The sequence below is a fragment of the Heteronotia binoei genome, chromosome 21, assembly GCF_032191835.1.
Source record: "Heteronotia binoei isolate CCM8104 ecotype False Entrance Well chromosome 21, APGP_CSIRO_Hbin_v1, whole genome shotgun sequence".
In the NCBI taxonomy this organism is placed as follows: domain Eukaryota; kingdom Metazoa; phylum Chordata; class Lepidosauria; order Squamata; family Gekkonidae; genus Heteronotia; species Heteronotia binoei.
Window position 1 is genome coordinate 15,398,378 of NC_083243.1, and position 16,028 is coordinate 15,414,405.

General features: G+C 48.7%; 1 protein-coding gene across 1 annotated transcript in view; it reads left to right on the forward strand.

The window, feature by feature from the left end:
* DAAM1 (dishevelled associated activator of morphogenesis 1) overlaps nucleotides 1–16,028 on the forward strand; it is a 97,050-nt gene that overhangs the window by 60,398 nt on the left and 20,624 nt on the right. Inside the window, exons 14-16 of the mRNA XM_060261510.1 lie at nucleotides 1,515–1,599; nucleotides 10,814–10,920; nucleotides 12,906–12,994. Of these exons, the coding sequence (XP_060117493.1) occupies nucleotides 1,515–1,599; nucleotides 10,814–10,920; nucleotides 12,906–12,994 (281 nt within the window). The remainder of the gene's footprint in view (nucleotides 1–1,514; nucleotides 1,600–10,813; nucleotides 10,921–12,905; nucleotides 12,995–16,028) is intronic.

Here is a 16,028-nt window from a genome sequence, read left to right on the forward strand (position 1 = left end):
TCGGCTTGGAGAATGTATTTAATGTTAAAGTTGCTTTCTTTGCACCTCTCCCTCTTCCATTCCCTCCATCTATTTGCCTCCCTCCCTTCCTTCCTTCCTGGTTTTCAAACATCTGCTGTTCATGTCTTGCGGCTCTCAGACATCTGACGTTTATTCTGTGTGGCTCTTACGTTAAGCAAGTTTGGCCGCCCCGGCACCTGTCATCTCTTTCCTGGAAAGTCCCAGATTCTTCATCCTTTCCTCCCATGGAATGGGCTCCAGCCCCCTCATCATCTTCGTTGTCCTACGCAAAGAATTCCACCCCCCATCCTCTTCAGGGTGTGTATTCCCCCCCCCCCCCACTCGTCCTTTTACGAGGTGTCCCGTCCCTCCCTGCAAAGCCGCACCAAAAACAGCGTCACGTTTTAGCCGGGCTTTCTTCGCAAGCTGTCACATCTCGTTAAAGAGTTTCAGCATTTCATTCCCTCGCGACAGCCAGCACCGTGACCCAGTTCCACCCCCGGGACAATTTTTGTGCTCCACGGCGGCTGCCAACAAAGATAATGATTGTGGGTTTTCGGGAGAGGCTTGTAGCTGTTTTTTTTTCCTGGCCACGTTCCCACCTCGTCGTCAATGTTCTCTTTTGGCACTGAGAGACCTCTCTCTCTCTCTCTCTCTCTCTCTCTCTCTCTCTCTCTCTCTCTCTCTCTCTCCCTCTCCCTCCTCCTGAGGAAATATATTTCAGAACCAGCAAAGGGCATATTCACACAGAGTGTGATTTCCACACACACCTTCTAGTCCCAGGGTTCAAAAGGTATATCCCCATGCTTGAATATCATAGAATCGCAGAGTTGGAAGGGGCCATTTAGGCCATCCAGTCCAACGCCCTGCTCAGTGCAGATCAGACTACAGCAGGGGTGTCAGACTCATTTGTTATGAGGGCCAGATCTGACATAAATGAGACCTCTGTTGTCGGGGAGGAAGATAAAGGAGGCTGTGAGCCGCTCTGAGAATGAAGGGCAGGATATAAATCCAATATCTCCACTTCCTCCTCCTTCTCCTCCTCCTCTGTCTTCTTCTCCTCCTCCTCCTTCTTCTCCTTCTTCTTCTCCTTCTGCTTTTTCTCCTTCTCCTCCTTCTTCTCCTTCTCCTCCTCCTCCTCCTTCTTCTCCTCCTCCTTCTCCTCCTTCTTCTCCTTCTCCTCCTCCTCCTTCTTCTCCTCCTTCTCCTCCTCCTCCTCCTTCTTCTCCTCCTCCTCCTTCTTCTCCTCCTTCTCCTCCTCCTCCTCTTCCTCCTTCTCCTCCTCCTCCTTCTTCTCCTTCTCCTTCTGCTTCTTCTCCTTCTCCTCCTCCTTCTTCTCCTTCTCCTCCTCCTCCTCCTTCTTCTCCTCCTTCTTCTCCTCCTCCTTCTCCTCCTCCTTCTCCTCCTCCTCCTCCTTCTTCTCCTCCTCCTCCTTCTCCTTCTCCTCCTCCTTCCCAGGGATATAGCAGAGGAGACGGTCACCTAACCCTCTACTCTCATTGCCCCTTTTCCAGGCTGAAACTATCAAACGATGAAATCAAACGTGCAATTATGACGATGGACGAGCAGGAGGACTTGCCAAAAGACATGCTGGAGCAGGTGAGAAGACCTGGGTTCAGGTTCCCCGAGGACAGTGCTTATTGGCTGACTTTGGGCTGGTCGCTTTCTCTGACTAAGCCAGTAGTGCTTAGAGGGTCAGACTACAATTTGGAAGAGTTAGGTTGGAATCTCCACTCTGGCATGGAAGCTCAGGGGGTGACCATGGGCCGATCACTCTCTCTCTGTCAAACCTACCTTCACAGGGCTGCTATGAGTATATATCATGGACACTGCTTTGGATGCCCACTGGGGATAAAAGGCAGGATAGAAATGAATGAAATAAACAGTCTAGCCCTGACCTGGATTTCACTGGCTAGCCCAATCTCATCCAATCTCAGAAGCAAACCAGGGTTGGTCCTGGTTAGTATTTGGATTAGGAGACCACCAAGGAGATCCAGGGTCTCATAATTAATGTCTTAATTTCAGACCTTTAGTGGCATTCAGAAAGGTTTGAATGGACAAAATAAATCAGGATTAAACTTAGGTTCAGGCCTCAGATTCAGCAGGAGCTCACAGGGGCATAAGAACATAAGAGAAGCCATGTTGGATCAGGCCAATGGCCCATCCAGTCCAACACTCTGTGTCACACATAAGAACAGAAGAGAAGCCATGTTGGATCAGGCCAGTGGCCCATCCAGTCCAACACTCTGTGTCACACATAAGAACATAAGAGAAGCCATGTTGGATCAGGCCAATGGCCCATCCAGTCCAACACTCTGTGTCACATAAGAACATAAGAGAAGCCATGTTGGATCAGGCCAATGGCCCATCCAGTCCAACACTCTGTGTCACATAAGAACATAAGAGAAGCCATGTTGGATCAGGCCAATGGCCCATCCAGTCCAACACTCTGTGTCACACATAAGAACATAAGAGGAGCCATGTTGGATCAGGCCAGTGGCCCATCCAGTCCAACACTCTGTGTCACACATAAGAACATAAGAGAAGCCATGTTGGATCAGGCCAATGGCCCATCCAGTCCAACACTCTGTGTCACACATAAGAACATAAGAGGAGCCATGTTGGGTCAGGCCAATGGCCCATCCAGTCCAACACTCTGTGTCACACATAAGAACATAAGAGAAGCCATGTTGGATCAGGCCAATGGCCCATCCAGTCCAACACTCTGTGTCACACATAAGAACAGAAGAGAAGCCATGTTGGATCAGGCCAGTGGCCCATCCAGTCCAACACTCTGTGTCACACATAAGAACAGAAGAGAAGCCATGTTGGATCAGGCCAGTGGCCCATCCAGTCCAACACTCTGTGTCACATAAGAACATAAGAGAAGCCATGTTGGGTCAGGCCAATGGCCCATCCAGTCCAACACTCTGTGTCACACATAAGAACATAAGAGAAGCCATGTTGGATCAGGCCAATGGCCCATCCAGTCCAACACTCTGTGTCACACATAAGAACATAAGAGGAGCCATGTTGGATCAGGCCAGTGGCCCATCCAGTCCAACACTCTGTGTCACACATAAGAACATAAGAGAAGCCATGTTGGATCAGGGCAGTGGCCCATCCAGTCCAACACTCTGTGTCACACATAAGAACATAAGAGAAGCCATGTTGGATCAGGCCAATGGCCCATCCAGTCCAACACTTTGTGTCACATAAGAACATAAGAGAAGCCATGTTGGATCAGGCCAATGGCCCATCCAGTCCAACACTCTGTGTCACATAAGAACATAAGAGAAGCCATGTTGGATCAGGCCAATGGCCCATCCATTCCAACACTCTGTGTCACATAAGAACATAAGAGAAGCCATGTTGGATCAGGCCAATGGCCCATCCAGTCCAACACTCTGTGTCACACATAAGAACATAAGAGAAGCCATGTTGGATCAGGCCAGTGGCCCATCCAGTCCAACACTCTGTGTCACATAAGAACATAAGAGAAGTCATGTTGGATCAGGCCAATGGCCCATCCAGTCCAACACTCTGTGTCACACATAAGAACATAAGAGGAGCCATGTTGGATCAGGCCAGTGGCCCATCCAGTCCAACACTCTGTGTCACACATAAGAACATAAGAGAAGCCATGTTGGATCAGGCCAATGGCCCATCCAGTCCAACACTCTGTGTCACACATAAGAACATAAGAGGAGCCATGTTGGGTCAGGCCAATGGCCCATCCAGTCCAACACTCTGTGTCACACATAAGAACATAAGAGAAGCCATGTTGGATCAGGCCAATGGCCCATCCAGTCCAACACTCTGTGTCACACATAAGAACAGAAGAGAAGCCATGTTGGATCAGGCCAGTGGCCCATCCAGTCCAACACTCTGTGTCACACATAAGAACAGAAGAGAAGCCATGTTGGATCAGGCCAGTGGCCCATCCAGTCCAACACTCTGTGTCACATAAGAACATAAGAGAAGCCATGTTGGGTCAGGCCAATGGCCCATCCAGTCCAACACTCTGTGTCACACATAAGAACATAAGAGAAGCCATGTTGGATCAGGCCAATGGCCCATCCAGTCCAACACTCTGTGTCACACATAAGAACATAAGAGGAGCCATGTTGGATCAGGCCAGTGGCCCATCCAGTCCAACACTCTGTGTCACACATAAGAACATAAGAGAAGCCATGTTGGATCAGGGCAGTGGCCCATCCAGTCCAACACTCTGTGTCACACATAAGAACATAAGAGAAGCCATGTTGGATCAGGCCAATGGCCCATCCAGTCCAACACTCTGTGTCACATAAGAACATAAGAGAAGCCATGTTGGATCAGGCCAATGGCCCATCCAGTCCAACACTCTGTGTCACATAAGAACATAAGAGAAGCCATGTTGGATCAGGCCAATGGCCCATCCATTCCAACACTCTGTGTCACATAAGAACATAAGAGAAGCCATGTTGAATCAGGCCAATGGCCCATCCAGTCCAACACTCTGTGTCACACATAAGAACATAAGAGAAGCCATGTTGGATCAGGCCAGTGGCCCATCCAGTCCAACACTCTGTGTCACACAGTGGCAAAAAAATTTTATACATACACACACACTGTGGCGCAGCTCCTGAACCTTTCTGAGGTTCCCCATCCTCCTCCTCACCTATCTTGTCTATTGAATAGTAGGTGCGGCTGCATAACAATCCCTGGATTAGGAGAGCGGGCAGCCAGCCAGCCACCAGGCGCTTTGACACCCCCCACACACACCAGCAGCCCTCATTAACCCCCGGAGAAGTCCGCGCCACCCTTTCTCCACTTCTGATGTGATTTTGGGCAGCCAGTGGCTTGCTGGCCTTTTGACTGGGGGCAGAGCAGTCCAGGAGAGCCCCAGGTGAGGGAGGCCTGCTTGGGGTGGTTGGATCTCTAGCCAGCCCAAGCAGGCCTCGCTCGCTTGGGGCTCTCCTTCCTTGCATCGGGTTGCTTTTGGCTGGGGGGATATGCTAATGAGCTCCTCTCCCTAGTTGTCTACAAAACGACCCCTGCTTAGGTGAAATCTAAAATCAAGCACGGACAGAGATGTGTTGGAGAACGGCAGCCGGGAATTCTGCTACAGCACGGGTAATTTCTGAATTAGAGTCATTCAGGAAAACAATCGACAGGAAGACAAATCATTCTGATTGATGGTAGGCAGGGAGAATCTGTGGAACGATTCCTGACAGGGTTTTTCATATAGATGACGATTGTTCAATAAGTGGAAAATTGTATCAGGGCAGTTCGCGCCTCAGGAACAGAGTCTTTCCCGAAAAGGGATTTGGAGAGATCTCTATTCACTATTCAGTGTCTGTATTCAGGGGTAATGGAAAACCATCTCTGAATGTCTCTCGTCTTGGAAATCCTACAAGGTCACCATGTCAGCTGTGACATAGGGGGGGGGGATGTAAGTAAATAAATAAAAGAGAGCCAGTTTGGTGTAGTGGTGAAGTGCGCGGACTCTTATCTAGGAGAACCCGGTTTGATTCCCCACTCCTCCACTTGCACCTGCTGGAATGGCCTTGGGTCAGCCATAGCCCTGGCAGAGGTTGTCCTTGAAAGGGCAGCTGCTTGGAGAGCCCTCTCAGCCCCACCCAACTCACAGGGTGTCTGTGGTGGGGGGAGAAGATATAGGAGATTGTAAGCCGCTCTGAGTCTCTGTCCTTGAAAAGGGCAGCTGTTGTGAGAGCCCTCTCAGCCCCACCCACCTCACAGGGTGTCTTGTGGGGGGAGAAGATACAGGAGATTGTAGGCCGCTCTGAGTCTCTGTCCTTGAAAGGGCAGTTTCTGTGAGAGCCCTCTCAGCCCCACCCACCTCACAGGGTGTGTGTTGTGCGGGGAAAAGATATAGGAGATTGTAAGCCGCTCTGAGTCTCTGATTCAGAGAGAAGGGCGGGGTATAAATCTGCAATAGTCTTCTTTTTCTTCTTAAATTAATAAATAACAACTTACCTCCCAAAAGTTATGAGGTTGAAATGGAGGTGGGGTGAATCAGGTGTGCCATCCTGCAGCCCTTGGAGAAAGAAGAAGAGATTGGATTTATATCCCACCCTTCACTGGGAGTCTCAGAGTGGCTTACAATCTCCTCCCCTTCCTCTCTCCACAACACACACCTTGCGAGGCAGGTGGAGGGAGAGAACTCTGAGAGAACTGTGACTGACCCAAGGTCACCCAGCTGGCTGCATGTGGAAGAGTTGGGAATGAAACCCAGTTCTCCCTGATCACTCTCCTAACCGCTACACTAAACTGTAGGGGGATAGCGTCTAACAGAGATGCGTGCAGCGCCTGTTCATCTCAGAAAGCTTGGAGCGATTCGCACTCAGGATCTCTGCATGCATCTTTTTTTCCTTTGACAGCGGGGAGTCCTGGCTGCCCTTTTGGTCTTTGCATGACTGTTTCTCCACGACAAATTCTCTCTCCCGGCATTTAAAATCTAAATCTCGCAAATCTCCCTATAACGAAAAGGCATCTTAGATAGGTTCAACATTTGAGATTACCTAGACCGGTCAGAAAGTTGCTAACAGACGTGGGGGAAGAGGAGGGTCTCTTTCATGGCTGTGAGTCATTTTGTTAACAAAATCCCCAGGACAGCAAATCTGTCCCTTAGATCTGGCTAAGCGTGGTGATTTCGCTAAAGTTTACCACACCCAGGGAGGCATTCCTAGTTTGAGATGCAAGAATGGAATGCAAGAAAACACTGCCACACCCCTGGAGTGTGGCTAAGCACATCTGCCTGGAGTCTGTTTCATGTTTTTTAAAATAAGTTCATTCCAGACTGAATTTCTGAACCATCTCTAGGAAGGTGTTACGGCCAGGGGTGGTCAAACTGTGGCTCGGGAGCCACATGTGGCTCTTTCACACATATTGTGTGGCTCTCAAAGCACCCACTGCCCCATCAGCCATCTCTCTCTTTAAAATTTCTCCAAGCCAAGCCAGCTGATGGCTTGGAGAATACAAAGTTAAAGTTGCTTTCTTTCCAGCTCTCCCTCTGTCCCCCACCTATTTTCTTTCCTCCCTCTCTCCCTTGTCTTGCAGCTCTCAAACATCTGACGTTCATCTCTTGGGCTCTCAAACAGCTGATGTTTATTCTTTTCCGAGCCAGCTGATGGCTTGGGGGAATGCATTTAAAGTTAAAGTTGCTTTCTTTCCACCTCTCCCTCCCTCTTCCCCATCTCTTTTCCTACCTTCCTTCCCTCCTTCCTTCTCTTGAACGTCTGATGCGGCTCTCAAACATCAGATGCTTATTCTATGTGGCTCTTACATTGAGCAAGTTTGGCCACCCCTGTGTTAGGCCCTGATGAACAAAAAGCCAAGTTTTGGGGAATCTCTGATTAACAGACCACTTGAATTAATTAACAGCCCATTCGAACAGCGTTGTGGCCTCTCTCTAAGCCAGCTCTTATTGTAGGAAATGACAATACTTCTTACGTAAACTTCCCATAGGGGTCAAAACTCCTTGGGGTGGCGGGTGGGGGGGGAGAGCGGTACTTACAGGATATTTGGAAAAACTTTTCCTTCTGAGATAAGCAAAAGAAAAACGATTGTTGCCTATTCTTTCTCTTCCCTTTTGGAAGAAAACAAAATAGAGTTAGAGTCCAGTAGCACCTTGAAGACCAACAAAGTTTTATTCAGGGTATAAGCTTCCGTGTGTATACAGTTTGGTGTAGTGGTTAAGTGGGCGGACTGTTATCTGGGAGAACCGGGGCTGATTCCCCACTCCTCCTCCACTTGCAGCTGCTGGCATGGCCTTGGGTCAGCCATAGCTATCACAGGAGTTGTCCTTGAAAGGGCAGCTTCTGGGAGAGCTCTCTCAGCCCCACCCACCTCACAGGGTGTCTGTTGTGGGGGGAGAAGATATAGGCGCTCTGAATCTCTGATTCAGAGAGAAGGGCGGGGTATAAATCTGCAGTCGTCGTCTTCTTTTACACATACACTCTTTCAGATACAATGAAATGAAAGAAAACCGGGGCTTTTTTTTTGTAGCGGGAACTCCTTTGCATATTAGGCCACACACTCCGGATGTGGCCAATCCTCCTGGAGCTTACAGAACAGCCCTGTAAGCTTTTGGAGGTTTGGCTACATCAGTGGGGTGTGGCCTAATATGCAAATGAGTTCCTGCTACAAAAAAAAGGCCTGGAGAAAACCATTCAAACTTATAGGCAGGGCCAGATCAGGGTGGGGGCAGAGGGGGGGTGTTTGCCCCGGGCACCAACAGAGGGGGATGCGCCAGATTGGGTATGGAGTCCATTCTATTCTATGGACCCGTAAGATAGAATGGGCCCATAAGGGGGCATTATTTCTTAATTTTGCCCCCCCCTCAAAAAACTTGTAGATCTGGTCCTGCTTATAGGGTTAGGGGGGGAATTAGCATGTAGCAGAATCTAGAAATTTTGAGACAAAGCTGGGACAGCAAGCCAAGCACACAGGGTCAGCAGCTGTATGGATCCAATTAAGGGGAAACAACAGTTGAAGCAATAAATATGTCAAAATAAGAGGGCACTTTCCCCCCCTCCGCTGTATCTCAGAAGGACTTGCTCAGGTGTTTCCAGACACAACTGCACCAAAGTGTACAGGTTGATCCCTCCTTCAACCCAACATTGTGGTTGATTTCTCCTCTGACTGTACTTTCAGAAGTTCAGCAGACTTCAGCACAACATCTAGTTTCAGAATGGAGCCACGATGCCCTGCAGTAGAACAGCTAGATTCAAGTCCTGTAGCACTTTACACAGGGCTTTTTTTTTTGTAGCAGGAACTCCTTCACATATTAGGCCACGCCCCCTGATGTAGCCAATCCTCCAAGAGCTTACAAGGCTCTTTTCTGTAAGCTCCAGGAGGATTGGCTACATGGGGTACTGGTGTGTGGCCTAATATGCAAATGAGTTCCTGCTACCAAAAAAATCCCGGACTTGAGAGAGCAGTACAATTTTCAGGAAGCAAGAGCGAGACGTGTCCTCAGTTTAACCCAGACTTTCAAGCAATAGAGCAATTAACAGACCGCATTTATTGCCTTAGGACACTCTCACCCATCATTCTCCCATTCTGACAGTTTTATTGGTTTCCCGGGCAAATGCTATCCAGACCAAATGTTCTTTCAGTTTGTTCATTTCACTCTTTCGCCATTGGAGCCTAACTTTGTACCCCATGGCATTCTGAACCACTGCCCGCCAGCTCTATGCAGCTCTGCTCACTGTACCCCCATTCCATTGTTTGCTTGTTTCTTTGTTTATTACTTTAGTCTTATATCCCGCCCTCTCCGCAAGCGGACTCAGGGCGACTGACAGTCAATTATAATTTTAAAACAATAGAAAAAACAATTTAAAATACATATTAAGGCACTATTCAACCTCAGTATAGGCGGGATCTTCTCTCTTCTACCAATGATCCCAGAGTGATCGTAATTCCTCAGCAGTGTAGGGTGGCAGTCCTCTCCTGGTTTAGGTGTTAAAGGCCTGCCGAAATAATTCAGTTTTGCAGGCCCTGCGGAATTGAGAAGAGGTCCCGCAGGGCCCTTATGGCCTCCAGGAGGGCATTCCACATTTCTGGTGCTGCCACTGAGAAGGCCCTAGCCCATGTTGAACACAGTCTGACCTCCCTTGGTCCGGGGATAGATAGTAGGTTTTGTGTCCCTGAACGCAGTGCTCTCTGGGGAACATATGGAGAAAGGCGGTCCCGTTGATAGGCAGGCTGAGCGCAGAAGAATAGATGCTTTTGAGATATGGTGCTGGAGAAGACTCTTGAGAGTCCCTTGGACTGCAAGAAGATCCAATCAGTCAGTCCTAAGGGAAATCAACCCAGACTGTTCCCTGGAAGGTCAGATGCTGAAGCTGAAGCTCCAATACTTTGGCCTCCCAATGAGAAGGGAGCACTCAATGGAGAAGATCCTGATGCTGGGAAAGACAGAAGGCAAAAGAAGAAGGGGACAGCAAAAGATGAGCGCAGAAGAATAGATGCTTTTGAGCTGTGGTGCTGGAGAAGACTCTTGAGAATCCCTTGGCCTGCATGAAGATCCAATCAGTCAGTCCTAAGGGAAATCAACCCAGACTGTTCCCTGGAAGGTCAGATGCTGAAGCTGAAGCTCCAATACTTTGGCCACCCAATGAGAAGGGAGCACTCCCTGGAGAAGACCTGATGCTGGGAAAGACAGAAGGCAAAAGACGCTGTGGTGCTGGAGAAGACTCTTGAGAGTCCCTTGGACTGCAAGATCAAATCCGTCAGTCCTAAGAGAAATCAACCCAGACTGTCCCCTGGAAGGTCAGATGCTGAAGTTGAAGCTCAAATACTTTGGCCACCCAATGAGAAGGGAGCCCTCACTGGAGAAGATCCTGATGCTGGGAAAGACAGAAGGCAAAAGAAGAAGGGGACAGCAAAAGATGAGATGGCTGGACAGCATTCCTAATGTAGCTAACACGAATTTGAGCAGACGTCAGAGGATGGTGGAAGACAGGAGGGCCCGATGTGACTTTGTCCATGGGGTCGCAAAGAGTCGGACTCGACTGTGCGTCTGAACAACAACAAACCAACACCTTGAAGTGGACTCGGAAGACAATAGGTAGTCAGTGCATTGTCTGAAAAAGTCTGCATGCCTACGAAAGCTTACGTTCTGAATAAAACTTGGTTTGTCTTAAAGGTGCCCCTGGACTCCTACTTTCTTTGTCCCTGGATTGATAGGCTGTTCTTTTCATAGAGCTAATGATCTTGGGCCTTGCTGACTTTTGGCAGCAAGCATTGCTGTCTAAAACTAAAAACAACCTTCTCTCTCCCCTCCCCCCGCTCCGCTTTGTAGCTCTTAAAATTTGTTCCCGAGAAAGCAGACATCGACCTCCTGGAGGAACACAAGCACGAGCTCGATCGGATGGCCAAGGCGGACAGGTTCCTCTTCGAAATGAGCAGGTAATCTTCCCCTGCCCAGGGAACTCCGTTCGGCCTACAGACACTGGAGATACTCAGTGAGTCATGTGATGTTCCAAGCATCGATCATGTGGGGGGGACAGGAGGGCAAAGAAGAGGCCAGTGTCTCTCACCCTGCGACTAGAAAATGATTGCTTGAAATCAGAGCTTTCGGGTTGAAAGCGGCTGGGCGGTGCTAAAACACTGCGCTCTTCAGAGGCTTCTAAGGAAACCTCCGAAGAGTGCAGTGGCTGAGTGGCGCCTTCCCAGGAAGGGGCAAGGGGAGTAATGGGGCGCCTCGTGGTGCGCCCAGGTGGGGTAGCGCCCTAGGCAGCCACCTACTCCCATGTGCCGGCCCTGCGTGCAGCCTCAATTCATCTTGGGATCAAGCAAGGAAGGAAGCAGGAGTTTAACCCTTCAGCTTTTGCTGTTTTGCTGTTGGGAGTAGGCTACATGCTTTTTTCAATATTTTAAATGGGAAGCTGTGTTTCCTTAAAAAAAAATAAGTGTGTTCATCTTTTCCTTTAAAATGCTAATAGTGAATTCAGATCCTGAAACTGAGTGAAGATCGGGGGTGGAATTCTAGCAGGAGCTTATTTGCATATTAGGCCAGGCCCCTCTGGTGTGGCCAATCCTCCAAGAGCTTACAGTGGACCCTGGAATAAGAGCCCTGCAAGCTCTTGGAGGATTGGCTACACCAGCGGCGGTATGGTCTAATATGCAAAGGCGCTCTTGCTAGAAAGTGAGCTCTGGTGAAGTTGAAGGTTAAGTCCCCTCCTCTTCACTGCACAGCTCCAAGGCAAATTGAGGTGGTGGGCTCTCCTTCCTTGGAGGTTTTGAAACAGAAGCGAGATGGCCATCTGACAGCAATGCGGATCCTGTGAATTTAGGGGGAGGTATTTGTGAGTTTGAGCTTCAGCTTCAGCATCTGAGGAGGGTGCAGAATTATTTTTTGTGGCCCCAGAAGGTAGGACCACAACCGGTGGGTTGAAATTAAATCAAAAGAGTTTCTGGCTCAACGTTAGGAAGAACTTCCTGACCGTCAGAGCGGTTCCTCAGTGGAACAGGCTTCCTCGGGAGGTGGTGGGCTCTCCTTCCTTGGAGGTTTTTAACAGAGGCTAGATGGCCCTCTGACAGCGATGAAGATCCTGTGAATTTAGGGGGAGGTGTTTGTGAGTTTAGAGCGGTTCTTCAGTGGAACAGTCTTTCTCAGGAGGTGGTGGGCTCTCCTTCCTTGGAGGTTTTTAAACAGAGGCTAGATGGCCCTCTGACAGCGATGAAGATCCTGTGAATTTAGGGGGAGGTATCTGTGAGTTTAGAGCGGTTCTTCAGTGGAACAGGCTTCCTCGGGAGGTGGTGGGCTCTCCTTCCTTGGAGGTTTTTAAACAAAGGCTAGATGGCCCTCTGACAGCGATGAAGATTTTGTGAATTTAGGGGGAGATGTTTGTGAGTTTCCTGCATTGTGCAGGGGGTTGGACTAGATGACCCTGGAGGTCCCTTCCAGCTCTAGGATTCTGTGAGGCTACATATTTGATGGGCTGAACCAGATGTTTGATCTTTGGTCTGCTTGACCAGGGGAAGGGGCTGGAAGCAACAGAGCTGCAGAGAGGGTCTTGAGGTAGGAGCAGCTCATCACAGTGACCCAGGGTCAGCATAACTGGCCTTCTGCTAGAGATGCCTGGCCTGTGTGTTGTGGGCAGGAACACGTGCTCCTACAACATCAAAATGTAGAGAGTGGCAGGCATATGGGACAGTATGGATCGCAGGGTAGAGCTGTCGAAGGCGCATAGCGTGGATAACCATGTCGAAGTGAAGCAGACTGGAGTCCGGTTAGCGCTTGGATAGGAGACCTTCCAAGGTGTACACTGCCGCAGATCTCACGATGGAAACGGCATGGGTTATACGTGCGGTACGGTCAAGTTCTGACGCTTCCTGTCAAAACTTTTCGCTAGACCTCCCAGCACAGTGTTGCTCTGCTTTTTTTGAAGGATAAACCACTACCAGCAACGGCTCCAGTCCTTGTATTTTAAGAAGAAGTTTGCCGAGAGGGTTGCGGAAGTGAAACCCAAAGTGGAAGGTAGGTTTTGTTTGATTATCCGAACTGGCTAATACTAAAACGAAACGAGGTGTTTCCCCCCCCCCCCCTTCTCCTCTTTTTTTCTATTAAAGGTTTTTAGTCAGTAGAAGTTTGGGACATCAGCCCTGAACATGTGAAGCTGCCTTCTACTGAATCAGACTCTTGGTCCGTCAAAGTCAGTATTGTCTACTCAGACTGGCAGCAGCTCTCCAGGGTCTCAAGCTGAGGTTTTTCGTGCCTATTTGCCTGGACCCTTTTCAGTTGGAGATGCCGGGGATTGAACCTGGGACCTTCTGCTTACCAAGCAGATGCTCTACCACTGAGCCACCGTCCCTCCCCTATGCCCTGGGCATAGTCTAGACCAGGGGTGTTGAACTCATTTGTTACGAGGGCCGAATCTGACATAAGAACATAAGAGAAGCCATGTTAGATCAGGCCAATGGCCCATCCAGTCCAACATTCTGTGTCACACAGCGGCCAAATATATATATATATATATATATATATATATATATATATATATATATATATATATATATATATATATATATATACACACACACACACACACACACTGTGGCTAATAGCCACTGATGGACCTCTGTTCCATATTTTTATCTAACCCCTTCTTGAAGGTGGCTATGCTTGTGGACGCCACCACCTCCTGTGGCAGTGAATTCCACATGTTAATCACCCTTTGGGTGAAGGAGGACTTCCTTTTATCCGTTTTAACCTGTCTGCTCAGCAATTTCATCGAATGCCCACGAGTTCTTGTATTGTGAGAAAGGGAGAAAAGTACTTCTTTCCCCACTTTCTCCATCCCATGCATTATCTTGTAAACCTCTATCATGTCACCCCGCAGTCGACGTTTCTCCAAGCTAAAGAGCCCCAAGCGTTTCAACCTTTCTTCATAGGGAAGGTGTTCCAGCCCTTTAATCATTTTAGTTGCCCTTTTCTGAACTTTCTCCAATGCTATAATATCCTTTTATGAGACCTTGTTGGGCCGAGCCATTTTGAGTTGGGCCAGGCCACATGTGTGCCTATTTATGACTAGGTATCAAAGATATAAACTTTAGAAAGTACAAAGAAAAAAGATTTAAAAAAAAAACACCTTAGAACATCCTTAACACGTTAGCACTTGGTCTTAAAGTTGCTTTCTTTGTATCTCTCCCATGGGATCCAGAGAACTGGGCCAAGGAAGCTCTGGCTCTTTCCTTCCTTCCCCAGGAGACCAGGAGGGGGAGGAGCCTCAGCCAATAGAAGGAAGATAGGCTTGGCTCAGTAGCTCTGCTGTGTGATGGAGAGAGCCTGGCAAAGCCAGCTGTTATGCAGAAGGAAGCAAGAGAGGGGGAGAAGGAAGCAGACAAGAGCCAGTTGTTCAGGGGCCTGATAACAGCCCTTCGGGGGCCTGATTCGGCCCCGGGCTGCATATTTGACACCCCTGGTTTAGACAAAGGCATAAATGTGTAATGAAAGATCCTGTTATTAGAGAAGAGAAGAGGTTGGGTATATACCCCGCCCTTCACTACCTGAAGGAGTCTCAGAGCAGCTTACAATCCCCTTTCCCTTCCCCTCCCTACAACAGACACCCTGTGAGGTAGGTGGAGCCGAGAGAGCTCTGACAGAAACTGCTCTTGAGCAGAACAGCCTTGAGAGAATTTGTGGCTGACCCAAGGTCACACCAGCAGGTGCATGTGGAGGAGGAGTGGGGAATCATACCCGGTTCTCTCCGCACACTTAACCACTACACCAAACTGGCTCTGTTTAGATATGCAAAGGGCATAAGTTTAGGGCGAAACAACGTGCTAGCTTTTACGAAGGTTCACCATGAGGACTTGCAACCTGTTACAGCTGTAAGTTCCTTGTACTGATTGAATTTAAAAGTGCTTTCGGGGCCCGGAACTGTGCATGGCAGGAATTTCAGCAGCCGCACCCAATCACACCTCCCAGCAGTCAGTCGGGGAGGTGATGTGTTATGTTAGCCTGTTCTGTGCTATCTCTGGCTCTTAGAGAGCCAGTTTGGTGTAGTGGTTAAGTGTGCGGACTCTTATCTGGAAGAACCGGGTTTGATTCCCCACTCCTCCACTTGCACCTGCTGGAATGGCCTTGGGTCAGCCATAGCTCTGGCAGAGCTGTCCTTGAAAGGGCAGTTCCTGTCAGAGCTCTCTCAGCCCCACCTACTTCACAGGGTGTGTGTTGTGGGGGAGAAAGGTAAAGGAGATTGTGAGCCACTCCGAGACTCTGAGATTTAGAGTATAGGGTGAAACAGGCCTCAGATTCAGCGGGAGCTCACAAGAGCGCAGCTCCTGAACCTTTCTGAGAGTTCCACCTCCTTCTGAGAGTTCCACCTCCTTGTCCATTTAATAGTATTGCAGCTGCATAATCCCTGGATGAGCTCCACCACCTATTTTTCCACGAAACGACCCCTGGGGTGGAATATAAATCCAATTTCTTCTTGTTTCTTTCTCTCTCCTGCTTGTTCTTCGTCCCTCTTCCCTTGCCTTTATTTTCTCTTTCTCCTTGCAATTTATGACCCAGCATGCCTTGTGTACTGGCGCGTAGCTTTGAGAGTCTGATTTTGTCGAGACCCCTTGCCATTTTATCAACTCTTGCCTATTGTAGTCTGCAAATAAGTTGTGGGGACAGGGGCAGCGTTCCCTCTAAGCTGAGTTAGCGTGAGCTAGCTCACAATTTTTTAGCCTTCAGCTTACACATTTTTGTCTCAGCTCAGGGAAAATAGCCCCAGAGCAAACTAATTTATGCAATAGCTCACAATGTTAATGCCAGTAGCTCACAAAGTAGAATTTTTGCTCACAAGTCTCCGCAGCTTAGAGAGAACATTGAACAAGGGTGAAATATGCTGGGTTGCTTTGCTTATACTATTCTGCCATTGGATTCTAACTTTGTACCACTTTGCATTCTAAACCATTGTCCACCAGCTATATGTAGCTCTGCTCACTGCACCTCATTCCTGATCTGAAGAAGAGTGCACGCACACGAAAGCTTACCTTCTGAATGAAACTTCGTTGGTCTT